The sequence below is a fragment of the Pleurodeles waltl genome, chromosome 7 (genome assembly GCF_031143425.1).
Source record: "Pleurodeles waltl isolate 20211129_DDA chromosome 7, aPleWal1.hap1.20221129, whole genome shotgun sequence".
NCBI lineage: Eukaryota > Metazoa > Chordata > Amphibia > Caudata > Salamandridae > Pleurodeles > Pleurodeles waltl.
In genome coordinates, this window is record NC_090446.1 from 84157376 (window position 1) to 84185276 (window position 27901).

The 27901-nt window shown below is 41.2% G+C and overlaps 1 protein-coding gene across 3 annotated transcripts in view; it reads left to right on the forward strand.

The window, feature by feature from the left end:
* The window catches only part of ATN1 (atrophin 1), a 136880-nt gene that overhangs the window by 32574 nt on the left and 76405 nt on the right, over positions 1-27901 (forward strand). For 2 of the 3 annotated variants that reach the window (XM_069243071.1, XM_069243070.1), the window contains exons 2-4: positions 13074-13267; positions 22582-22719; positions 25138-25251. In XM_069243071.1, the coding sequence (XP_069099172.1) occupies positions 13193-13267; positions 22582-22719; positions 25138-25251 (327 nt within the window). In that variant the 5' untranslated portion in view covers positions 13074-13192. The remainder of the gene's footprint in view (positions 1-13073; positions 13268-22581; positions 22720-25137; positions 25252-27901) is intronic. The other variant, XM_069243069.1, reaches the window with a different exon arrangement.

Consider the following 27901-nt stretch of genomic DNA (forward strand, 5'->3'; position numbering starts at 1 on the left):
ATCAGTTGCATGTACATTTATAGTCTAAAGGACAGTTAGTTGTTAATTGACCTTGACACAGACACTTTCGCTATATACAAATGTGTATTCTTAATTGTGTCTCTCATTAAAGGCACAGGAGGGAATGTGTATTATTCTGTTGTTTGTTGTCCTAGTACACTCTGATACTGGATGGCATTTATGTTGTTGGAGACTAGAGTTGCACATATTTGGGGTCGTGCTCAGAGTTTATTTTGAGCCAGTGATTGCAGGTGGGGCTCACTGGCACGCATTTCTGGGAACTGACACTCATTTTTCATCAACAAATTTTGATCCTGAGAAAGGGAGAGATGTAGAAATATGGAAAGAAGGGGGGAATAGAATGACAGTGGCAAAGAGAGAAAGCAGGGGTGAAAAGGGACCAGCAAGAGTGAGATAAAAGGGAGAGAGTGTCTGATGGTGAATTAAAGAGACATGAGGTGGAGTCAAAAGTGTGCAGCATTGGTAATTGGCACCCCGACCTCAAGAGTTCCTGCTGCGGGTTTCTAAACAAAATCTGGGCCCCATTACTTATTATTTCATAAATTTTGCTCTGGGCATGCACATGCAGCCCTGTTTTAGTGAGTCTGGTGTGAAGAGCTCAGTATGATTTTATTTTGGAAGTTCACATAGTAGGGATAGAAGATGTGGCCCGACATGGATTCAGTAACAAGTGATATGTGCTTACATTGATAGGGTATCTTTTGTACCCCCTCTGGAGGAACCCCCAATAACCTACAGCCTCTTTGTTGTACATAATGACAATGATTTTTATGTTGTGTGCTCACATGGCTTATATTCAGCCATTTCCAGGTAGAGAAATTTACATACTGTGTATGTATCTGTGGAGAAAGTAAAAATCATCATAGGTCAAGGGAGTCTGCTATGTAACTTTACATGAGTTTTGATAGTTGTTTCAAATTCTCCTTTCACTTTTACTTATGGCTACATTTTCATCACCACACCTAATTTTATCCTTTATTTTGTGCATTAGTGTGTGAAGCTGTGTGATATTACCATCCATATCTGTATTAGTCTTTTTGTTTCATTTAGTTCCTAATTTATAATTTCTTACTGCTTGCTCATCATTCCAGTTATCATGAATACTTCTTACACTTACAAAAAACGTAGCCAACTCTTTGTATTTCTCTCTCGATTCTTTTCTATTAGTTGATGGACTTTAATTTTAAAAGGCCTAGACCATACACCCCATTCATGTTTGCCATTTTTACATCTTAGTTGTGATGAGGTTTTCTCTAACAATGTTTTCAAACTCATTTGGTAAAACAAAGCGAAGAAACAAATAGTCAGTAGAAGTGTGCATTTGCTATAACCGGTAAAAGTTTCAACGGGTCCTACCTTAACCACAGATTAAAATATTTTATGGAAGATGTACAATTCTTTGAATTTTTTTTTTTTTTTACTATTTTGGGAAACAAAGAAAAAAAACTTGTTTTCGGAATTTCATCTTAATATCTGGTTTCTGGGATGACAAATAGGTAATATCGGAAATTCCAAGCTTCATTTTCTGTTGAAAGATACAAGAAAGGAGGCCACTGTTGTAGTTGTCTTAGAATCTGCACAGCGGCAGGCAGGGTAGGGGTGACGTTTTATTAAAGTGCAGTGTGAACAGAACTTCAGTAATAGGAAATGGTTCTGGGAGCGTCAGTGTGACGTATAGTAATTTAGCAAGAATATTGTATTGGGAAGATTGAGACTGACTGGGATACAAGTTATGCATCCTTGTTGCTCTTCAGCTTTTACTCCTTCCTGCATTCCTTAGTGGTACCAATGGCTCTACATACAGGGGCATGGAGAAACAATTATTGAACTCATACAGCTGTGTGTCTTTAGACAGAAAGAATTTGGGTTCACAGATCCTCAGTATTGGGTGATTCAATTTGGGGGCCGCATACACTATCTGATTAATACTATGAACCTCCCAGCAGTGTTGTGTCTCTGCCCCTCTCTTAATATCTCCCAGAATGTAATCAAGTGCTCCTCATCGGGCAGGGTGTATCACTGCTAGCAGGGCCCTCAGGTGATACAGGATTCAGAATTGTATTAGATCCAAATTAGGAAGGTGTTGTATTTTGCCGGTTCTATATATTAGGGATTGTGCTTCTAGTTATAAGCCATATTTCCAGTCCTTTGGGTACTTGTCTGGCACAACTATAGATGGAGACAGGATTTTTTTTACTGTGTCATTCTTACAAGTTTTAAGATTTACGCAGTGGTTCCATCATTCTTCACTGTTGGCTTTGGTTTGTATTCTTTGTTTTGTTTTGTATTGTTTGTTTTGTATTCTTTGTTGTGCATTCTTTGTTTTGTTTCCTATTCTTTCTTTTGTATTCTTAGTTTTGTTTCGTATTCTTTCTTTTGTGTTCCTTGTTTTATTTTGTATACTTTGTTTTGTATTCTTTGTTTTTCTACGGTGCTTATCTGCGTATTGCATGCACTTCACTGTCCACATTAAGGCTGTTTTCTTCCGTACATAGTTTGGTGATCCAGTAGCACCTCCAGATCCCTTAATGCTTTTGTGCGATCACCTCCTCTTCTGTTCTGCAGCACGTGATTTAGCCCAAACAGCTCCAGATTGTTTGTGTGTATTTACGGCATCCCATATATTATTTCAATAATGAACATTTTGTATCCTAATTGTCAGTTTTCTTCTTGAATGTGATTCTTCAGTGTCCGTGTTATGCTGCCACTGTAGATCATGGGCGCTGTAATATATTTACAGTCGGATTTGCATTTTTTGTTTTTTCATGATTGCTGTCAAATCAAAGTATTCCTTTTTGTTGACTCCACGTTTGCCGACCAAGCAATAAGCACAATACATTTTTCTTAACTTTATATGGAAAGGAAACCAATTTTTGTTGTATTACTGCTTTTTGCAATAACGTGGCTGAGCACAATATATTTCTAAAATTTCAGAATTTTCTCCCCATACTAGTCTAATAATAGTGTAGTTTATTAGTTGGGACCATATCTTATGCAACATTTTCCAGTTACTTTAACTTCTGGATTTGTAGTCTGTGATTAGGCTTACTGATTACTGTTGTGGTTAATTGTATTTGTAGCATTCGTTCTAGTGAATTTTAGTAGCAGCAAACTTCACCTTTCCACCGTATGTCATTGTTAAAATCCTTTCATCAGTACTCCATGGTTTATAGTCTCTTTCTTGGAATCTGTCTTCACAGTGGTTTGTTGTTCATTTTTGGTGGATGCCCTGCAATTTATTTTTGTCCTTAAGTGTTCCCTCACAGGAATCTTGTAAATTTTTGAATGTGGATGTAAAGTACAAGCTTTAATGCACACATTAACATTATTTTCTTGTCTGTTTGATATATAATTGTAATTGTTGCCATTTCTTGGTGAAGTCGAATGCTATGTCAGCAATTTGCTTTATTCGTTGCTTGGTGTCCATGTTTGAATATTTTTTTAATTTGCAAAAGTTGAAACAACATTGAGTATGCCCCTAGGACATTCCACATCATCAAATACCATAAGTTAAACACCATCTAAGTATGTCATTTATGAATGAGTGATCTGTGTCTGCCAGTGCCCATTCCCTCACTAATAAGCCTTTTAGGAGGTTGTTGTAAGAAGAAACCTTTGTTTCTCCCATGACCATGCTCAGTTCCTGTAGGTATGTAGAGGTGAACTCAAGCATCTGTTGCATCCTGTTGCTATGCTGCGTGAACCTGTATTTATTTCATTCTAGTTTTAGATCAAGGACCCAGCTTGTGAAACCGTTCCCCCACCTGGAGGGAGGGGGGGAGGTTCCCAGTTTGTGGACATTAGGCAAGGTGGAGTGGAGGGGGTTTACTTTTTGAGTTAAGAACTATGGTCAGGTAGTATCCAGTGGTATGTTATGATGTAACCAAATCATTCATCGCGGATCCTTCAGTTCTCCAAGAGGTCAGCATGTGCAGAATTTTACAGTTCTCCTATTTCAGTTGACAGGCTATATCTTAAAGATTCCCAACTCCTCCTTTTTTGGATGATATACAGGTTATAGTGCTGATGGTTTTCTTTTCCTTTGTCAGTGGTTCTTAATCTTTTTATTTCTGTGGCCCCCCACTTAATCGTTTCTGAAACCCGTGAACTGCCACTGGATCTTTGTTGGAATCCGGGGACCCACAGTGAGTTATTGCTAGAAGCCAGGGACCCCATCCTAAGCATATTCGAAGGTTTGTACCACAAACGAATGCACTACAAATACAGAAACAAGCATTCATCAAACAAATACACAAACATGCTGAAACATTATATTTAATTTACAAACAAATATAAAATAAATTACATGTTCATTTTGACTGGAAGGGTGGAGCTTTTGTAAAAATCAATTGAGGCCACTCATCAACCATACCGGGTGCAATGCAAGGGAGACTTGATCCAGATTCGAGTCCCACCCTTTATGCAATTCCTCGACTGTGAACTCCAATGAAGAGTTGATTGAAATCGACACAGATACATGAATGTAAACATAAAAGAAGTACTTTAAGAACAGGTGAATGTATGTACACTAGACTGAGAAAACGTACGAAGGGCCTGGACTGTAAACACGAAGTCTGAACGAAATCATTGTGGCTGGAAACTGGAGGGAACGTTAATGGAAACCTTGAGGAAGGGACAAACTGGCAACAAGTTTGTGTCTTTGTAACAAAACATAGCTGAAACCATGTAACCGAGATAGAATAAAGAATGCCCAGTTGGAGGAATATGAACCAAAGCATTGAGCTAGAAATGCAGATGACTCATGAATGTTTGGAAGGAATGGAAACACAGTGAAAGAAATGTAAACATGTATATGCAAATAAGGCCCAAGTGTAAATGCACTGCAGTTGTGCGCATACTGCTGAATACTATCAGAGACAAGAGATGGTTTGAAGCCTGTGGAATGTTAACAGGCAGGGATTGTACGCACTGAAGAAGAAATGTATAGATGTATGTGTAAACAAGGGCACGTGAATACACTACAGTCGTTCACACACTGCTGAACAGTGTGCTTGAGGTTGCTGGAAAGGTGACAGGCAGGGATTATATACAGTGATGACGGAATGTAAACATGGATATGTAAACAAAGTTTTCAGGTGTAAATACAATACAGTCGTACACAGACTGCTAAACACAACCAGGCACAGGAGTATGCAAGAAATCACTTGCTCCAGATGGTACACACTGATGGAGAAATGTAAACATGCATATGTAAACAAAGGTACGAGTGTAAATACAGTACAGTTGTACACAGAACCAGGCACAGGAGTATGCAAGAGATCACTGGCACAGGACTGTACACAGTGATGGACGAATGTAAACATGCATATGTAAATAAAGGTACACAGACTGCTAAACACAACCAGGCACAGGAGTTTGCAAGAAATCACTAGCTCTGGATGGTACACACTGATGGAGAAATGTAAACATGGATATGTAAACAAAGGTACGAGTGTAAATACAGTACAGTCGTACACGGACTGCTAAATACAACCAGGCACAGGAATGTGCACACTGATGGAGAAATGTAAACATGCATATGTAAATACAGTACAGTCGTACACGGACTGCTAAATACAACCAGGCACAGGAGTGTGCGAGAGAACACTGGCACATGACTGTAAACACTGATGGAGAAATGTAAACATGTATATGTAAACAGTGGTACGAGTGTAAATACAGTACAGTCGTACGCGGACTGCTAAACACCACCAGGCACTGGAGTGTGCAAGAGAACACTGGCTCTGGGTGGTACACACTGATGGAGAAATGTAAACATGCATATGTAAATACAGTACAGTCGTACACAGACTGCTAAATACAACCAGGCACAGGAGTGTGCGAGAGAACACTGGCACATGACTGTAAACACTGATGGAGAAATGTAAACATGTATATGTAAACAGTGGTACGAGTGTAAATACAGTACAGTCGTACGCGGACTGCTAAACACCACCAGGCACTGGAGTGTGCAAGAGAACACTGGCTCTGGGTGGTACACACTGATGGAGAAATGTAAACATGGATATGTAAACAAAGGTTCAAGTGTAAATGCACTACAGTTGTACGCAGACTGCTAAATACTACCAGGCACAGGAGTGTGTGAGAGATCACTGGCACAGGACTGGACTGACTGTACACACTGATGGAGAAATGTAAACATGCATATGTAAACAAAGGTACAAGTGTAAAAACAGTACAGTCGTACACAGACTGCTAAGGACAAACAGGAGTGTGCAGATGTCACTGGCACAGGATTGTACAGTTTGTAGGCACTGAACGGAGTGCAAACACAAAATGAAGAAAACAGCGGGAGTGTTATAAGTATGTCTTGGAAATGTTGCTACCTGTGACCTCAGATGAACTTACTCCAGCCTTGTATCTGCCAACCTTCTGTGTACCACCTGACCCTTTGCAGTTCCTGCTAGCCCAACCACTGGCCACGCCACACCAGATTCAGTAAACGTTCAACTCTCCTCCTTTACTGCATCCCTTCCTTCCGACTCCCCTTCTGCAATATCTCCCTTATCCCCTTCTCATGAATCACGGCCATTCACTGGCCCTGCAACCCAAGTCTGCTGGCCCCCTGTCTCCCTGCTGACTTTCCTCTCCAATCTTTGGCTGCCCCAACCTTTAAATGGACATCTCTCTGCCTAACTAACCCCCTCGGATCCTCTTTGCTCCTCTAAGGTGATGCAAACTCCTGACATCATCTTCATTACCTCTGCCGTCCTAAGTCTACTACTCTGTGAGCTACCATCTCCTCTTGAAGAATTGTGGGATTGAAACTTGACTGCTTTGTAGCATTTCCATCCTAGTGCAGCTTCGCTGTAATCGTACTCGTCCCACGTCCGCTCTTCCTTCAAGATGTCCCCCAAGACTTTGTCCTGGATCCCCTTGTCATCCCTCATAGCACCTCTTTGAATGGCAGTGGTACCCAGATCCCTCTAATTTCCTTTGTGGGTTGGCAACATATTTTTAGCACACACAAAACTCAGAAAGAGGAGGTAAAATTTGAAACCAAATCCACTCCCTCTGTTGGAAGACCCTTAAGTTTGTTTAAAATGTTACCTCTTCTTTCCTTTTTTGTATGTTAGGATCTTTGGGAGGACGAGGGAGGAGGGATACTGCTCCCCCTTTTCTTGTGTGAGTGCAGCCAACATATTTCAGCCCTGTCCTTCACTCTCACCCTAATTTGCTGCCTCATCCCTACTACTACAAACCTTGTAGTATCTATGGATAATAAGATGAAGCCGGTGTCCAGGAGCCATCTCCTCACTTCCAGCTTCGAGAGGCCTCAGAGCAGACCTCCTCCTCCTTCTGGATGTGTCATGACAATTAGCCTGGCCCAATTACTCCTCTTTGAGAACTTATATGTACTGCCTTTTTTAAATTCACGCCTGCCCTTGTTCGTTACTCACCAGCTACGCCCTCGATTCCTCCTCATACAAGCAATGACCGCACCTGTTGAGTACTTATTGTTAATCACCATGTACAGTTTTTGTTGTCTGGACATTGTGTGCAGTCTGACAGAGACGAGTGGTGAACGCAAGTGTGGAATGTACATACTAGGCACAGGGAGGTGTTTTAACCTGGAGGGTGATTCACACAAGGGGTGTGGAATGTACGCACCGAGAGAGGACGTAGAACTATGTGTGCTATGGACACAGACGTAGGAGCTGAGTTAGAGTTTGGTGCACGTGGTTACTCCGTCACAAACGGGACAGATATCCCATCCGTCGTATTACGATCCCATTATAGTCTACGGAACTTGTATGGAGGTGGACCGAATATCCATCACATATGTGACAGTGGAACTCCTCCACCAAACACTGAATCAGTCCCTAAATGATGCACACTTAGAGGCACGAGCATGCACAGTGAAATATCTGATGGGACATGAAGCTGAGAATGTAAACACACGTTGTTGTAAATACAGATCTTAGTGCAGAACTCCCAGACGGAGGCTGGTGGACAGAAACTGAAAGAAAGCAGTGGGACCAGTAGAAGGTACATGAACTGAGGGACCGGATTCCAAACACAGACAGTAACGTAGGCACAGGAGTGTAAACACAGTGCAAGAAATGTGAACAGAACCAATGAATGCAAACTGGCGCTACATCCATATATTTGAGTTAATGAGAGCTCAAATACATGTAAACAAAACTACAGATACAAACACACTTAAAATATACCTATAAACACAAGCACACGAATGTAAACATAGATACTCAAATGCAACACGAGCATGGGATGGAAGCAGAGTCACAGGACTGTGATCACAGACTCCAGGTCCAGGGTGAGCACAGTGTTGGTATTCAAATACAGGGAAAGGAGCATAGGTGAAGTCATGTAAGCATAAATGCAGAAGAGAAAACTCTACAAAGGAAAGATAATATACACAGAAAAGGTCATAGACGAGGAATAATAGGGATTGTGCCGCAAGAGATATAGAAAACCACATGCCCTGTCCCTATCTCCAGTTTCTCACTCTCCTCCACACTCCCAAGGTATCCTTAGTTTGTTCCCCCAACGTAAACCATATTCCTATCACCCCCTCTCTTACACTGTGCTGCTGCTCTGTCTCTCCCTCCCGTATCCCACTTCTCTTACTCTCCTGCCGCACTCCACTGAGAATATTCCAGGACAATAATGAAGCCAATAACGACGAGTGGCCTTCTTGTAACATTATTTTGTATATTTCCATGATGGCAGTCCAGCTGCATGGAGCCGCAAAGCAATGGCCATCTTGGAATTATACCTTTTAATAATCCAAGGCAGCTTTCATGTTATACCTAGGTGCATAACAATAGTATTTTGTTATACCATTCCAAGATGGCTGTCACATTGCATGCAAATGTGAAGGCTGTCTTGGACTTCAACCAAGTTCAACCAAGCTACGCTCCAAAATAGTTCCCCACCAAAAGTAGTTTTGGCAGTTCGTTGGTCGCAATTCTAGAGACGTTGTCAAAGCAAGAATGATTCACTGTGCCAGTGATTGTTTTTGTTGTAGGAGAATTGCTTAGTGTGTCAGCCCTGCAGTTGATCAAGGAATGGCTGGACAAAAACGGATTTAAAGCCTGAAAACACAGAGATACTTATCGTGAGTGAAAGCGGGGACCTTTGTCGAGGTGGGTAGTGGTTCCTGGAGATAGGTTCGGGTCCTTCTATCGGAAGTGCTTGAGTCTATTTTATTTATTTATTTAGGATTTATTCACAGCACAACTATCACTCCTCAATGGAGTCTCTTGGCTCTGGCACTTGAAAATAAGAGAGTTTTTAATATTGCTACCATAGTTATTGCTGGAACAGCCAGGTTTTAATGGCTTTTCTGAATTTTAGGACGTGAGGCTGAGTGTGAATTTCAATAGGGATTTTGTTCCATACAATGGCACCCTGGACCTTGCAAACTCTGCCACCCTATTGCTTCAATCTGGTTTTAGAATAGAGAAAGAGGCGCTGGAGTGCAGTGTTCTTGTATATTGTATCTGTTCTTTAATTTATTTGTTTAAGATGAGAGAGTTTACCATAGTATATTATGTGCATAATGCAACAACACTTGAATTCAGTGTGCTTCTGTACGAGGAGCTGGAGTTGTTTAAGCAATGATGCAATTAAGTCAAATCTTTTTAAACTGATAATAGTTAAAACAAGAGTATTTTTATTTTTTTGTAGACAACCAATGTCTTTTATTTAGGAAGACCCAGATAAACGGAGTATCCAAAGACCAGCCTCAACACAAGAAAAGCATGTGCTGCTATGATCTTCATGGAGAAAGGCAGGCAGAAAAAGCATGATTCATCTACGAGTTCTGATCTGATAGTGGCAAGATTGGATAATATTGGCAGGTTGGGTGTTCAGACTTAAATTTGAGTCAACACTGTTGAGACTTGCTTCGGGCACTCTGAGGGAGGGTAGCAAGGGTGAGTTCTCCCAGCCATTGATTTTATGGGAGACCTGGAGGATTTCTGATTTAGGCCAATTGAGTGATTAAATTGGATTTCATCCACTGTGTAATTGCATTCACAATTGCCTGAACTATGGTAGTTACGTTGTGAGGGCCTTTACTCAGGTTGATCTCCAATTGTGTATCATTGTCCTAAATATAGGCAAAGGGGCCCATGTCAAGTAGTAGTTCTCCCAAAGGTTAGACATATACGTTTAACTGAAGAGGAGACGGTGATAGTGAAACGTTGGGGGACTCTACATTGAACAGGGATTAAGCCAGATAAAAATGTGCCTATTTGGACTGCCCGACATCTCCCCAAGATAAAGGACTTGAGACATTCAAATGCCTTTCCTATGATCTTGAATTGATTCAGGCAGTACTGGAGAATAGAATGATGGATGGTGTCGGAGAGGGCAAAAGATTTAGAAGGGTAATCACACCAGACCTCCCACATCCATGATCATCCTGAAGTTATCTGCTGCAGTTGTGATGTTTGTTTCGGCAGAATGGCATGGATCGACGCCTGTTTAAGATGAAACCTGAATGTTATGGCAGCCAAAGAAAGGGGATAGTTGTTAAATTACATTTTTTTTTCTGTGAGCTTCGCCAGAAGGGCTAAGGGGGAACTGAGCCTGACGTTGAAAGGTTCTGAAGACTTGTGATTGGTCTTTTTCTGTATGGGACAAATAGTGACTCTCCTGAAGTCCCACAAGAATGTTCCAGTGGTGACGGAAGTGTTAATGACGACGGTGATGTAAGGAGCAAAAACACAAATTGAGCTTTTGTAACATGAGCAGGGCAGATATGGCAGTGGGCCTGAAGGCTTACTTGTACTTTATGTAAACCGCCTTCCTGTGTGAGGTGTGTAGCTAAGGTGGCATTTGAGAAGATTTGCATCAGTGACTTGTGTTACTAATTTGTGCTAATGGTTGTAAATGGTCGTAATGGTCGTAAAAAGACTCTAGGATGATCCTGATTCCATCACAGAAATATAAGGAGATAGAATTGTGTAGTTCTTGTGATGATTCAGATGGTTTGTGGTTTTTAAACTGGTGAAGAAGAGGTTCATTTGCTTAACCAGGATGCCTGGTTTGTTCCGTGGAGCCCTTGTTTGAACAGTGTTGTCTTTTGGCTTTTCTCGTCATAATGGTATATTTTCACATTTGCCTTAAATACTTATTTTTGACCTACTGATTGTTGAGCCTTCTCCATAGTATTTCTAGATTTTTCAGAAGTTTTTGGTTATGAGCTTTTCTTAACCCTTGGGTTTTTAGGGTTTTGTGGTTGATGTTATTAGTTTTCCCAGCAGAGATAGTGCTGAGCCTAACTTTCTCCAGGAAAGTCTTGTTGAATGCATCACCAAAATGTTTTTCTAATTACATATTGATATGTCTATAGGGTAGCTAGAAGTTTAAAACGTTGAATGAAGAAGAGTATTACATGATGGGCAGACAAAACTTGGGGATAAGGAGTCTACAAAGGAGATATCAGTGACTGAAGACCAGACCATATCAAGAGTATAGCCTTGTTTGAGGTTAGCTCCTTAAACTACAAATTAAAGTTCTAAGGTTCTGAAGCCCTCACAAGCTGTTCTTTCAGGGCCAGGGTGGTGAGAAATGTTTTCGCCCCATACATTGAAGTCGCATAAGCTGAGAATTTGCAGATAAATGGTACATGCATTAATGCTGAGCTCTTGTAGCCAACTGAAGTACTCTGTTGGGACATTAGATGGATAATAGCACAACTCGTAGCCTACACTTACTCAAGGACCCTATCTAACTCCAATAATAGTCTTTCGGTGCAGTGGAACTGCTTATACTGACAAGTTTTAATTTTAAGGTTATCTTATAATATCACACACCTCTCCCTCTCGAGTCCTTCCTCTAGGCTCTCTTTAGGTCGTAGGTTATCATTGACTGGAAAGGGGTCTTCTAGTATGGGGATACAGTTTGTACTTAGCCAGGTTTCTATAAGAACCATCACGTCTAAGTTATCGTCTCTTATCATTGCGTTGATAAAGACTATTTTGTACTGCAAAATGTACATTATGAATGGCCACTTTCAGCTGGGAAATCTGTTCTGTATTAGGGAAATTGGGTAGTGGAGTAGGTTCTTTATTTTCACAGAATATTCCTTCTTTGACTCATTTATTTTTGACATCTTCACTCAAGATATTCTTCAGCAAGATCATCTTGAGAATGTCCTTAGCTTTAGTTGGGAGACCGGACTCGAGTAGAATTTGCTGGGCGGTGCAAGTGGTTTCCATGTGGAACTGATGGAGCAGATTCAGCAGCTTGTAGCTGCGAAGACCTTTATTTTTGGATCATTTAAACTACAGCACCATTTAATATGAACATGACTCCCTTCTGATTTCGGAAAACAAAGCATATTGGAGGTACATAATAAATTGCCCCAGAGTAAGAGCAGTAACATAATGAGTAGATGCAAGAGCTTTATGTATTTTTAAAATATTTGGGTCGTGCCACCGCTTCTCTAGTATGGGTTGCTTAGAACATGTCTGTCCAAAGCATTTTCAGTGCAGGTTAGGTGGTACTGTTAACATTTATCAAAGATTGTAGAAGAGTATTACTTGCATACATGAGGGCATGGATGACAGGGCAGGAGGCACTAGACACCCATACTATTCCATCCGTTTAAAGGTTCATAAGATAGCAAGGTCATGGGGTAATTAATGTAAGTATGTAATATCATGTAGTATCATCAGCTGTGTAGTTGATCCAGCCGTATGTGATGTTACTGATCGAAGGTGCAATTGATTATAGCCTATGTGAGGCATACTTTATATCTGTGATCCTGTTTTGTGCGATGGTGTTGTGTTGGTGTTGAAGTTGGGGCATACGTTACACCATCTGCTCACTAACATTTTGTCTCATACTGCTGTAGCTCTCAATGTGGCTTTAGTGCCAGGGACAGAAGGCTTGCACAGACTAGCAATAGTAGGATCCTATCCGTTGATGATGTATGGCGCCATTGAGTGAACGTCATGGATGTTTGCCTTGTCCCACTTGGGGGTAAGGTTTCTGGCATAAAGATTGAGGTTCCTGCTCTCTTTTGATTAAGATCAACTATTTTCTTGTTCCAGAAGGAGTTGCAACAGACAGCTATATTCCAGTGCAGAGCAAGGGCTCGCACCCGCCCCTGCTGAAGAACACCCCCTTAGACTTGGACAGCCTCCAAGGCTGAGGGGTTGCTGGGTACTTTATGTTTTCGTCCATCCGGGCTGAGAATGGGGGCTTGGAACCCGGGAATATGAAAACGCGTCAAAACAAGGACTCAGTAAGTAAAATAGCATGAGTGCATTCAGTGTTTTGTGTCCATAAAGTGTGGTATGGGTATGTTTCTTTATTCAATATTAATTTTTATGTTTTTTTAAGTATGTGTGTTTGCTTTAATTTTTTTTGTGTTTCTCCCTGCATGCACATATATATTTTTTTTAATCTGTGTTGTGTTTTCTTATGTTGTTGTTTGAAAAGTGGGATGAGCAACTTGATATTTAATAATCCAGTTTAAACAGAACCAAAAGTGAAAAAAATAGACAAACCTATGAAGATGGGAATATGTTTTTGCTGAGTGTTGTAAGGTGTTTAGCTGTTTTTTTTTACTGCTTTGTGTTGGAGAGGGCCAATGCTTGAAGTCTTTACTTTGCTGAATCTGTGTGCAGTGCATTTTGTTTACGTGGGTGTCTTCTACTCTGTGTGTGTGCGTGGTGTGGTCCTGCTTCTGTGATGTCAAGTGTGTGTTTTTCTGTTTAGGGTGTGTGTTACGGAATTCTAGTTAGGTTTTTTTGTGTGTGGTACTGTGCCTCTGTTAGCAAGTCTGTATTTTTGTGAGTTTGTTTTGTGTGCCTATACTTTGTGTATCTGCGGTCTGTGTTTGTTTTGTTTATACTGTATGTATGCAAAAGAAATGAGTGTTAAGTAGATCATTGATCTTGCTATATGTTTCTTGTCTTTACTACATATACTCTTGTGGCTCGGTTTCTGGTCTGTTGTATAGCTCTGGTTTTAACTCCTGTTCAATCATCATTGTAAAAACTCAAATCTACAAAGAACAGAGACCAGCTTAAGAAAAAAAGAATTGTAAACAAACGGATATGAATGCATGCAGAGAAGCAAAAAGATGGATAAAGTATTAGAAAAATAAACTGTCAGAAAACAAATAAAAATACCTGGGAGATCCTAGGGGCGAGGGATTAGATGAGGCTGATACTATATAGATGGGGAGGAGCAGTTGAAACATCATTATTTCCAATCCATCAGTATATGTATTTATTACGTAGTGCTTGACATGTAGGAGTTAGGGACTGACAGTCTCATAACTTCGGGAGAGGAGGCCGGAGCGCTTAATCCAAATGTTAAAAAATGTAAATCTGCAGAGTTTCCACACCTATTGTTTGTTATGTTATTTAACAGAGTGTGTCTCTGCATTGCCGCTAGTATGTCCTAAAAGTGCTGTCAAGGCTTTCTACTCACCCACCCTGTCCTCAAGGATTCTGGCATGGACTGGAGCCTGTTTCCTGATGATTTACGTAACATCATCTTTCATATATATGTTAAGATGTAAACCTTTTGTAGTTGTTGGGGTTGTTTGGTGTGTTTGCTCACATACTAAATGGGAAAGCGGGTATGTGCATTGTTGTCTAGTATGTATTTTCAGGATTTGATAATATGGTGTGCAAGTGAAAGCCTAGGGTAGCCTACAAAAGGTTATAAACAATAACTATTACAGAAAACAAATCTCTAATGGAAAACAAAGACAAACTCAGTTTTCCTTCTCTACTCCCTCCAGTCCGTTTCCTCGTCCTCACATTTGCTCAGCTGTATATATAAGCATCTGAAAACAGCAGCTGAACTTCTTAAAGTATCTCCTCATGACAATCCTCTGGTCCGAATGCTCTGCACCCTCAAGTGTAAGCACATCTTTAAGATAACTGACCCCGCTATTTAGTATTCTAATAATCGCAGTGGACTTAGTGTGACTTTTAAGTATTTATCAGGGGGTTTCCACTACTACCAAAAGCATTTTTCTTCATGCTTTAGTACCAAACTAAAATGTTCCTGAGCTAGTATTTACCGCAGTCTGTAGAACCACTGAGTAAGGTTTTGGAGGTTCTGTCTTCTTCTAGTGTGTAGGTAATTTTGCCTTGGCTGCATCTGTGGATTGTCCCAGGAGAGCGCTGTTAATGATGTGCACTACGTCTGAGTTTTCATCGACAAAACCTAAAAGGATTAGCCCTTCATCTTCCGGCACTTGTTTCTCCAAGATCTCTTTAATGCAACCAAGTAACTTTTTCAAAAATATCTTTGGCTTGGCAGCTTCACCAGATGGGTATCATTGTACCTTTTAATGTCCCATATCTTCCACAATTAAAGTTTGCTTCTGGGTGTGTGTGTATACTGTGTAGCCTTTCTAGGATCATATACCATTGATAAAGGACCTCACAGGGTATTTCTCTGGAGAAAATATTTCTAAGGAGCTTCTGAATATCGTTCTAGACTTCTTCAACTCTTTTAGGGATTTCTGTGTTTAGGACTACATTCCTTTGTTTGTTCTTCTCCCAATATTTTGTACAATCCTGACACCATTCCTTTAGACCCGTAATGTGTCCTTACATTTTTTTCAAGTGAAGTCAACTCTGTTGTGGCCATTGTCTTGTTCATGAGGTGTAAGGCTCAGAGTTGCAGGTATTTCTGCCTTGCTGCCTCTATGAGGGCAAAGTTAATTTTAGATTGCTCAGATTAGAATGTTTAATTTGTCCCCGACTAAAACGGTCAGAAATTACTCTACATACGTCATCTTGCCATCTCTTAACGCTCTCTGCCAGGACCTGCATTGTGAACGCTGTTATTTATGGTTTCTTTCTAATAGTTTCTGCGAACGCTTCTGTGGTCAAAGCAAAGAGGAAGGGTGCCAGGGGCCATCTTTGTCCGATCCCTATGTGTAAGTTGACTTCTGCTGCCCATTAACTCTTAATTCTTTCTTGGGGTGCTCTATAGAGCAGTAGTTTTCATGTTAGGAGAAATTCGCAAATGCATAGGCCAGGCCCTAGGTAATCCAGACAATCCATAGAATGCTTTCCGCATTCAGACTCTAAGCGATGGGTATGCTTTCTTTGAGGCCTTTTCCACCAGGTGAGCAATTTGCAAGATATTGTCTAGCCCTTACAACCCTGAACAAATCCTACTTTTTTTCTGCATCTATTAGATATGTCTGTTTGTTAGTATTTTGTTGTAGATCTTAACATATAGACTTAGAGCTACTGGTCTGTATGAGGCACATTCTGCCTGGTCCTTTCCTGGTTTAAGGATGACTGTTACATCTGCCTCTCTCATTAACTGAGTTACTCCGCCCCCTTTTTCAAAACGATTAATTATATGTGTCAATAATTTTTCATCTGTTGGAGGAAGGTTATGTAAAATTGTTTGGAGATGCCATCTGGGCCCTAGGCTTGCATCTTTCATCGGAGTCCGAGCTTTTGAGATTTCTTTTGGGCTCCTAACTCATCAACTTCAATTTGCAGGATGCCCTGTAGATGACACCGCTTGAGGTATTCAGCTATTTTTACTTTACTTTTTTCCCTGCCAACAGAGGTGTTGGTAATAATCTCTTAAGGTAGCCCTATATCCAGCAGTGGTGGTCACCAAAGTATTTTATTTATTATTATAATATCATTCGCCTGCCTTCGCTTTCTGAAATCACAATCTTTTAGCTGGAAGAGCACCTACTTTGTTTCCCCTTTAATTAACAAGCTGCCATAATTTTAATAGTTTGAGCGACATCTTAATACATCTTTTCGGTTAATTTGTCCTTTTATCTCTGTAATCTTAATCTTGCCTGTTCTGAGAATTTTATCTTGAGCTTCCAATTTCTTCAGCTCATTTTATTTCCTTTTTTTTTTTTTTAAAGTCTAGCCTCTCTTTTGAGGGTCTAGCAGTCATTGAGATTGCTCTCACGCCTCTTTCCTCATGGAATCTGTTTGTCTCTGGAAGGGTGCCCTGATCTGATGTTTATATAAAATAGCCCCTCAATTGCTTTTGAGATCTTTGCTCTTTTAGCAGAATCTGGGCTCAAAGCAGGACCTGTTGTCCAGGGATGTCTTCTTTCTGCCTTCACACTAGTGGCAGCTGAAGTGTAACATGAGCATGTTCGGAGACTGAAATCTTCACAATCTTGACTGAGGGAAGGGAAGGTAGCAGTCCTTTAGAAATGAAAAGAAAATTAGTCCGGAAATAAATCCTATGTATGTTGGAATAGAACATGGAGGTGATATTGTCTGTGCCATGCATCCACTAGCAGCCACTCCCTGACCTTATTGTTCTGAGCTACTGAGACAGATCAAGCTACTCTTTCAGAACTACATATCTCTCTATATGTGAAGCCAACGCCAAATTGAATTCTCCACCCTGTATCTCTTGGTCTTCAACCACCTTGATAGTGTTTACTAATACAATTTCTAAGGAACCTATCTTGCCCTATATTTGAGGCATAGATGTGGATGAATGTTTTATTTTTAGATCCTGTTACCATTTGTACTCTAAGGAAGTGGCTTTCACCATCTTTAAGGATACTAGTGACATTTCTTGACAGTGAACTCTTAAGCAGTATCTAAACGCCTGTGTTCGTAGTAATGGCCTCAGCCCAGAAATGTACTGAGTATATCTTATGTCATCATCTAAATTTGATAGGAATCTGTCAAGACGTTACTATCAAGGCATTTCATGCTACTGCTGCTCTGAGTGTCCGAAGTGAGCATGCTATTTGGAGCCCTCTCCAAAACCTACCCTCTAGCATCATTAAACTTAGCCAAAATGGCCATTGGTCTAAAAAACTTTTCTTATGTGTTGGTCTCATCTCAGTGTAAGTTACCACACAACCTCCTGTTGTCATTTCAGTTACTTTAATCAGTTGATCGATCTTTGTGTCTGTACTATGGCATCACCAAGGCTGCATGGAAGGGCCAAAGGGAGGATGTTAGTCCCAAATCAACTTCTCCCTTTATCAGTGACTTCTTTCTTGAGGGCCCTCCCCCATGTTATTTTCTCCAGTGCTCCTCTGCTCTACCAGTGTGACTGGTTGTGCCTTGTGTTCCACACTTCATGCAGGGGTTTCAAATCCTCAGACCTTCTTCTAATTCACTGACTATTCTCTTTCCCGTTTCAGCACTTGCGTCAGAGTCTCTTCTTTGTAGTAACCTGGTTTCTGAAATATCATTGAATAATGGTGCCTTACTTTCTATAAATAAAACCTGTTCAGATTACTGCATCCTCACAAGATTGTTTCCTTCTGCCTAAAAACTCTCATTGTTTGCTACATTATCTCATGGTCTGGCACCATGCTTTTTTGATTGTTTTCCTATGTTCTGTCCTCTCACACTGCCTACACAACCTTCTGTGGAGGGATTTAAGAGTTTCTTAAACAGATCTGAAAGGCAAGCATATATGAAAAACCCCCTCCATAGGTTTAAGATTTCTGTTACTAATGTTATCCACCCGGATCTGTTTTTAAAGTCTTCACATTTTCTTGTATGTATTGCATTTTCAGTTCTAGAGTTGAGACAAAGGTATGAATGAGCTGTTTGACTGCTCTCTGGAGTCCGTGATTTCTCTAGGATTTCCAACCTTTGTTTAATTGACACACTGTCACTTTTTAACTCTGCAATATCTTTTTTAATTTTACTTTTTCGATTGGATATGCCTTCTGCCAATGACTTCTCCTGGCTTCCTCTCAGGGCTGTTTGGTAGTCCTTTAAATCATCTTTTTTGAGTCGGGCGGCCATGGTTCCTCACGTGTTGTTGAAGAATTGGTCTGGGGAGCCCTTCCCTATAGTTTTGTAGAATTTGGGCATTCAGATTTCAATGTTGACAGTCCACATATTTCTTGCTGTATCCCAGCTACTTTTGTCACGAGTGACTCTGGCAAACGTTGTACTTTAAGTCAGCATATTAATCTCAGTTTAAGGGATGTATTCATGCCACTATTTCTAACTGTGTGCTGGTACAACAATATCATGCTCAAGATCCAACTGTGTCCAGGATGAGATGTTTGTATGTGTCCTCTGCTCATACCTATATTGCAGGGGTCACCCAATGCCCGTTGTGTTCTCTGACAGAGCATCATATCAGTAATCCTGTTATGTTGTTGAAGTTCAATAAATGAGTGTGGGACCTCCCTCCACTTAGGAGATGACCTAATCATGGCTGTGTTGTGATTCAAACCATTGATGGAGGGATCAATTTTAGACACTTATATTGATTCCTGGTGTGATAGATGCATGTTAATGTTGCCCTGTAGGTGACTGCCCTGCACTTTACGTTTGGAGTCTCCGCCATGATTCTGCTTCTAGTAGCTACCCCCAGGATGGTGCAGAAGGCTCTGCAGCCACTTGGCCAAGAGTCAGCAACCCTGACCACCAATGACTAGACTCCCGTGCTTCAGTCCATCTTCAGTGGCCCATCCTGAGGTTCAGAGTAGACACACCATCTAGGTTCGTCCGCTGCCCTGTCTTTTTGGTTGGCCACTGGGCCCCAAACCCCACTCCCTAAGAATACTCCCACACCCCTTCAGCGCTCGCTAACCCTCCAAGAGGGCAGGTGAAGACTTGCCTCTCACCTGCAGCAAGGCCGATGTCTGGTCTTGTGAATAGATCCCTACTCAGCACAGCTCTTTACTGCCTAACCATTCGGGTGGCTGGGAAACCAAGGATACCTCCAACATCACTTGTGCCTTCCTCTTCGGCACTGAGGCACAGCTGTCACACTAGAAACGCTATCTTGATTGGACTCAGCCACCGATGGAGACTCTTTGGTGCCTGGATTTCTGCACCCAATCAATCATTCAAACATTTATAAAGAGAACCACACCTATATGAAAACAAGTTTTCTGAAGAATAGCCCCCTAAGATCTTTACTTTGGAATTCAAGTGAAGGCTTTAATTAAGCAAGGAAGGAAGGGAACATGTTTGATGGAATTCAGCAAAGCTTTGCACGGAGCGCAAATGAAAACTTCAGTTTTCTCATTATTAATTTGTAACCATTTCTTTCTTGGCCCAGGCCTCAATAATAATCCACCATCTTGGAAACAGACCATAGTCCTTCTCTGGATGGCCACATGTTTGCAGTATTTGTTTACCATTAACCTATTTTTGAAATTGTACTTTATAATATCTGACGGTGCCAGGCAAGGGTTTATTGTATATGCTGAAGAGGCAGTGATAAGAAGGTGAACTGAGGAAACATCCACTCCACCAAAGTGGATTTGGAACACAAGTCTGCCATTTAAAGATCATTTGCTTTACTAAGTGTGAAGTCTTAGCTTTGTGGGAATACCAGTTCACTTTTGTGTGGTGGTTTCTTAGGGTTATGTAGACTTTTTGACCGATTCCCACCCACCTGACTAAACGCCCTGGAGGCTTCTCCCACTACTTTTGAATGAGATTTTGCCTTTGGTCCTCATTTTCCGAAAATTATGAAAACTCAAGCATGAAGTTTATTTCTCTCTAATAGAAGACACGTTTGTAATGTCCTCTCTTTGTGCTTATTTCTCATTGCAATGGAGATCTTAGTTGAATGTTTCTCTTTATCGACTTCTTTTTATTTATCGCCTTAGAACCACTTTCTCAAACAAATCACATATTCACTGAAAACGGATGTAAATCCTCTTGTCAGTATGTGCATCTGGCTCTACCTCCAGACCCCAGCAATAGCCTTATCGCCAATACTAAAAAAAAGTATAATTAACTCCTCATTAATTTATGCTCACAGTTTGAATAAAAGAAAAAAAAACATTTTCCTCTGGATATCCAGTGCTTATCCAGTGTGCCAGCCAAGTGCAAACAAGAGCTAAATTAGACCTGGTTAATATTTTGGAAGTATTAACATGCCTCCTTGAAAAGTGTGAACTCTGCTTCTTGTGATAGAAAGAAGGCAATCCATCAAAATGATTGATCATTCATAAAATTCCTTGGGGAAGGACAATCTTGCAAGAGTGATATGAATGAGACTGGCAATAAACCAAAATCAGGGGCAGTTTTAACCTTCCTGATTCTGAATGTTACCACCAGGCTTCCTTCATTTAGTGAGTGACATGCTGATGTCCACACGAGACTTAGATGTTTGATCTACCATGTTTTACAATGGAAATGAGCCTTTTCTAAACCCATGCCACTGATCGCACGCCCAGTGATTAACCATGAAAAAATTGTGGCTCTCAGATTTGCCATAGGGTAAAAACCCTATTCTTAAATGCATTGGCCTGTATTAAAATCAGAAACTCCTGTTTCAAGCGCATGGCACTACTAAGTTCCTAATTCTGAGGTGAAATGTATGCTGAAAAAAATGTTCTTCCCTTCCAAAGTGCTGAACTTGGTAAAGGGACATCATGCACAGAACATCAATCACATTCACTCAAAAATAATCCTGAAAATCCCTAAATTTATGTCATCTGTAATGTATGGTGTAGTAGCTAGGCAGCTGTGGGGGAAGAGATGTATTAAATCTAATTAGGGAAATGTGAGAAATCTGCGATAAATGGGGAAAGATTTGTGAGACAACTTTGGATTGATATGTGGGGTAAATAACAACTGTTTGACATGAATGTAGTAAGCAATGACAGATGTTTTGACAAGCGTGTACCCAAGGATGGAATTCTGAGGGATGTGATTTAAGGAAAGAAAGTTAACAGCAGAAGCGTATGAAAGTAGGACTGCTAATTATGAATGAGCAGCGTGAGGTAAAAGGATAGGAAATCACTATTGTAATTTGGTTAATACGATCCTTATACATTAAGCATATTTTGATGTCGCTAAAATTGTATTTTAGTATCTTTTGTATCACAATGGAGATTATGAAAACACCAAAATTGAATACATGTTTGTTAAATTTATGAGCTAATTGAAATAACAAAAGAAGTTATGATCAAAGTGATCCAGTTGACAGTGTAAGTGTGAGGGAATTGAGATCTAGGGACAGACATCAAGAACATGTGGTAACTGGCATAATCTCTATGAGTAATTTTAATGAAAGGAGTGAGAAAGGCGAGTAGCTTTTATAACCCAATGTGAGGAAAACGAGTTAACCAATGATACAAATTGTGAGAAAAGAGGTAAGTGGTTGAGAAGGGGGTGAACAAAGGCAGGTGGCTAGTATGACTGGTATGAGGAAAGGGAGGTACCTATTGAGAAGTGTGAGGAAAGGGAGGTGACTGATGAGGATGAGCATAAAAGGAACCAAAGACCCAAGTATGAAAAGAGGGGGGTCACTAACAAACCATGCGTGGGGAATTGAGGGGAACTGGCGACACATATGTGAGAAAAGGGAGGTACTTAATTACACAAGAAGGTGAAAAAGTAAAGTAATGAGAAGTGTGAAAAAATGAGGGTAACTAATAAGACAGGAATGAATAGAGATAACTGATGAGACGAGGATGATCAAAGACAATAACTAATGAGACAAGTGTAAGAAAAAGGTGATAACTAGCAACAAATACCCAATGTCACAAGTGGACAAAAGATGGGAAGCCAGTTATGTAGGGAGGTGTCTAATAATTCAAACAGTGAGGAATGTTGTTTAATATCAAATTTCTTCCAATGTGAGATGTCGATGAGGAGCGGGAGGAAGAAGGAAAGCCCTGGACCGAGAGAGGAGCGGCGCTCAAGGGGGCGGGCCTCACCTGGAGCCATCAGCACTTCGAGCAGCGACAGCAAAGCCGAGAAGAACAGACAGAGCAACAAGGTACAGCTGCCGTAGGGAAGGGCTTAAGGACATTCTTACCTGCACTGTATAGGTCATATCAACCTTCACTTATACTGTTTTGATAAATATGTTATTCACAATTACACTATTTTGGTGAAACAAACATTTCCTTTCCAGTCTCTGGATTAAGTTATTGTTTACAGAGCAATGTATGCATCAAATGAGTGATTACTTTGGCAAAGTTTGGATAAAGTGACATTACCCTCTAGAGCCTGGTAATTACTAAAGATTTTCACAGCGTCTTTGGTGTGCTCAAGTGCTACATTGATTTCAGAATGGTGTGGGTCATGGGGTGATGTGGTCTCAGTAGCAGAGAAGCGTGCCCATGGTGTGGTCAGTGAGTCATGGAGTTATTTGAGGGTTTCATTCCATATGTTCCTTCCCTAAATGATGGCTCCAGTATCTGGAATAGAGAAATAGATTTGACAATACTCTGTTGTGGTGTATCAGAGTTCCTCCTCTACCAGCCCCTGGAGCCTTCGCTGCGTGCTCTCCCTACCTTTTGTGACTTAAGTGTACAAAGGACATAACTTGAATTGATTGAAACAGTAGTAACTGTCTTATCTGTAAACGTTAGCAGTGCTTAGAAACCGGTTCAGTTACGGAAGTGAGTAGCAATATATTAACAAAGTGCCCTAACAAGGACACCCAACAAGGTGGGCAGACGCAAACACCCAACCTCCGCCGCGAGATGTAGTCCAGTGGAACGCTTAACCATAGAATTAGGGGACTTCAGGTTGAATCCTTGCTTTGCCTCTTTACCGAAGTATGCTGGTTGTGCACTGTGTATTAAACAGCTGGGTGGATTCCCCATCATAGTGGCATTTCTTAGGTGAGAGTACTGCCTGTGTCTCAGCATCGGGGGGAAAAACCCCTCAAACTTCAGTTGCTCTGTAGTGAGCAAGACTGAAATTATTGAAGCAGAAGCCTTGGGGCCAGATTTACAGTTTGGCGGATGGGGTTGCTCCTTCACAAATGTGACGGATATCGCGTCCGCCGTGTTACGGTTCCATTATATCCTATGGGAATCAGGTCCCTGGTTTTTAATCCCAGCCTTCCCTTGAAACAACACCCAGTCTCCTACTCCACTCACTAAAATTCAGGGTACTGGGAAAATGATAGACCGTAATCCTGCTTTGCAGTCTTTGTACTCCTGCTCAATAAAATTACTTGGGCAGATCATGTTCTTCATATTCTCCTTCCCTTAATCTGCCATTGTCTGAGAACTTCTAAACAGGCACAAAGCAGGAAGTGAACACTTTGGTCAAAATAATACAAAAACATTCTTTGGAGAGCACTTGATAGTGTGCATTTATATATGACTGCGTTTAAAACACAGTTAATTAAGGCCTCCTATCCTTGAATATTTAAATGTCTTGACAACCCAATTAGTTCTAAACTCTGTCTTTTAAGAAAGGATGTTTTTATATTAGAATGATTAGCAAACCTCGCACATTTCTTTCTTGTGGACAAGGCTCTAGCAGTTACAAAATTGTATTTTCCATTTTTTCAATAAGTTCAGTGGCTTAAGTTATTTGTGTAACAAGCCCCTAACCCCCAGTTGACTCAGTTTGCCTAATTTTTAGGTTTTATGGTATCCCGCCTGTTGGAGTAGGGCACCTGCTGGTTCAGGTCACTTCCCTATAGGCGCTCAATGTGTACTTTCTTAGGGTGTCCAAACATGAACATGCTCCCTAAGGTGACTAGTGCAGGGCACATTCAGTGGTTCCTTTCCTTTTACTGCAGTTAAAGTGTAAGTAAGTGATAGACATTTGTTTGACCTCCTTTCTGTTCATGCTCAGTCCAGTAAACAGCAGTTCAGTGTTTGCTGTGCAACAGAGAGCCACAGATAAAGGTAAGCTGACTGCAGGCAGCCAGGGGGTCGTCCATTGAGCAATCCTGATCTAGTATGTGTTGATGAAAGCCAATATTTAGTTCTGAACTGTCTCACTTAAATTATCATTTAAATGCATTTTAACATTTATTTTGCATCAGGTTGTTAAAATTGAAAGTTACCTTAATGTAGAGCTCGAATCAGCAATTTCCTCAACAGAGCGGAAAACAAAATACAGTGTACTAGCACTGCTTTTAGATAAACTCAGAATTTACTTCTATTTGTAGGTTTAAAAATATGTAAGTGAGAATAATGGTTTCTTGGTGTAATTCTACAGTGCAGTTCAGTTTGCGACCACCTGCCAGTTGTTTTTTTCAACTGTGATTGTGGCCAGAATGTCTGTTTACCTCTTGCATACCTCCTGACCCAAAACTCCTTTTCTCTCTTCTACCTGTTTCTCCTTCCTGTTGTCTTTGGGTCCACTAACATGCTTTTCCTCTCACATCCTCCCCCCTTCTGCCCTTGCCCCCCACTTCTTCCTGTCCTTTTTCAATCTCTTTCAGAAAGGGAGACCCGAGGACCCCTCTGTCTGCAAGAACAACAAGCGTGACCGTCAGAAGGACACCTCAGAGAGCGAAGGGGAGGGGTCTAAACCCCCCAAGAAGAACAAGGCAGAGGTGGGTTTATAATGACTTTTACCATCTGTGCTTTTAATGCAGAAGCTGCCTCCCCCTGTCCCACGGCCACTCATTTGAGGCAGGACAAGCAAAAACAGCAGAAAAGGCAAGATGGTAGACAGCATCCAAAAATGTCTCAATCTCTCTCAGAGAGAGAGAGAGGAATCAGTTTATCTTCATGCTTAGATAGGCTAGACTGGTGGAAAGCACGAGTGTGCTCAAGTATTGAACATCTGCTTCTACGTAGGCAGGCCTAGCTAAAGTGTTGTTTTCTGTCCTCTAGTTTGTATCGAGTGGAAGCAACCGATCAGTGAGTTATCATTCTAATGGTCATTCAGAGTTTAATGGAGAGGGTATTCTGCCACTTTTCTGTCTGCCAAAGTGACTGTCTGCCCACTGTATGTAGAGTATGGCTTTGCAGCATAAACTCTCTTCTAAATTCACATGCTTTACATAATTCTGCCTTCTTTTGTTTTGCTCCGGAAGTGCCTTTGCTTTCCTAGACTTTGTTAGCTTTTGAGTGAGAGATCATATAGGTGGAACCCTTGTGCGTCTTCGTCCATAATCTCACAAAGCCCTTGTGCGTGCCACCATCTTAGATTATTGGGGCCCAAGTGACATCAGGGCTTCGGCCCAAGTACCGCACATGGACCACGATATTTGGGGTGTATGTTCTGATGTGCTTTTTGTCCTGTTCACAACCACCAAGATTCTCATAATGTCTTGAGCAGAAAAATAAGTGACTTGCGCAATGGGGGAGAACTAAGGTGTCAGTAATATTAGGTTTTTTTATTTGTTTTTAAAAAACAAACCCCAGCTTTGTTTTTTAGATTGGTAAAACCAAAAAGTATTGCTGAGTAGCCACCTGAAATATGAGGGCCTTTCAGTAAACTTAAAGTGCCCCCTGCGGAGCTACTTTTTAAAACACCTTTTGCTTGATCCCCTAGCTGGTCCGCTAGGTTGATGCTAAACAGCCCCTAACACCTTTTGTTCTTTTACAGCAGTAACTCTTTGCGTTCTGTGCAACAGGGCAGGTTTTTATGAGCCTATTTCTTTTGCAGACTTATACTACTTTTTGCACAGCCTTTCATTGAGTAACAAACAGTCGCGGCTCGCTTCAATCAAAAGGAGCTGGCGGGTGCGGCACGCAGGAGGGAAAAGTGGGGGTCTAAAATGTATTAAAATTAAATAATAAAAAACATAAACACTTACCTCTGCCACGTTGGTCCACGCTGTGCTCCTTTTCCCTGCTGGCTGCAAGCAGGCACAGGCTCCTAGCCTGCCCTGCGGCCCATCCTGACGCTGCTCAATGCTCAAAGCAGCATCAGGATTGGCAGGGCGCTCCCAGGCCGACTGGGGGTCTGTGGAGGCTCTCTCCAGCCCGGCAACTGTGTTGCTGGGCTGGAGAGACCCATTAGCACGTGTGTTTGGCCAGCCAAACATACATGTGCAGTAAGGAGGAGTGCTGAGCACTTCCCCCACCCCCTCCCCATTGCTTCTCACCCCTGTGGCCCCACCCCTTTGACAGCGAGGGGATGCAGCTTCTGCTGCTAACGGGGGGCGGCACTCCTCCGCCCTAAAGGAGGAGCTGCCCCTGGTAACAAAATCTTTACGTTTTCCTATTACTTCTGTTTTTTGCTTTACTGTCAATATACTAACTGTGTACTGACGAAAAGAAGACCAGTTACACCCCTTGTGACAGTATTACAAACTGCCTTGAAATGAATCTGGAACTGCATCTGCTTTTGCATTTGGAAGCGATAATCCAGTCTGCTGTCATGTAAGAGGGAGTCTGATTGGTCGCAAAATGTAACAACAGTTGCTTCTGCTTGGCGAATGATCAGGCTCTGCCTCCTAGTGGCAGGATTTTGAAGTACCCCTTGAGAAACCTGCCCTACTTTGGTTTGTGTAAACACAGAAGAGAGAACAAACTGAACTCTCTAATGGCAGAGACTGAAGTCACTATTTCTTCTTGCTCGTGCAAACAAAAGTAACAAGATCCTGCTTTCTAATGGCATAAAGTGAGTAAAACTGCTGTACGAACAAAGATATTTTTTTACTTGTCCACGCATATATGGGTCGGAGCGGGGAGTTGTCAAATTCTGGCCTAGAGTGGAACAAAAGATGTAGATGGAACTAGAAACAATTTTTGCTTGTCCATTTCCAGTATCTCCAGAGTATTGAGCCATCAAGACTCCCTTGCATGCAGGCTTCATCACCTAACATGTTTGTGACATCATTGAGGGCTTATGGGTTCTGCACATGCCCTGTGACTTGACCATTGTGGTATATGGCAAAGATGATGAGGATCATGGCAAGGTTTTGATTACAGTTTTAGCACATGTATCTGATAGTGAGATCCTTTTTGGGGTTGGCAGAATTTGATTGTAGGTTTGTCAATAATTTTTCCAGCTTTGTGTTACCTTTATGATATGTACCAAAGAGGAGCACCAAGTTTGTTTGGTCACTAGATTGTGAAACCACATTTAATATCGTCAAAAGATTGAAAAAATGCCTACTCTTGTTCACTTTAGTGTGCGGAGGAATATAATCTTAACCATGAATGTGCATTTAAGAGGCAACTCTAACAGGCATGGTTGAGTGGCACCCAGCAGTGTGAAACTCTAGATGTGAGGGTACTTGCACCAAA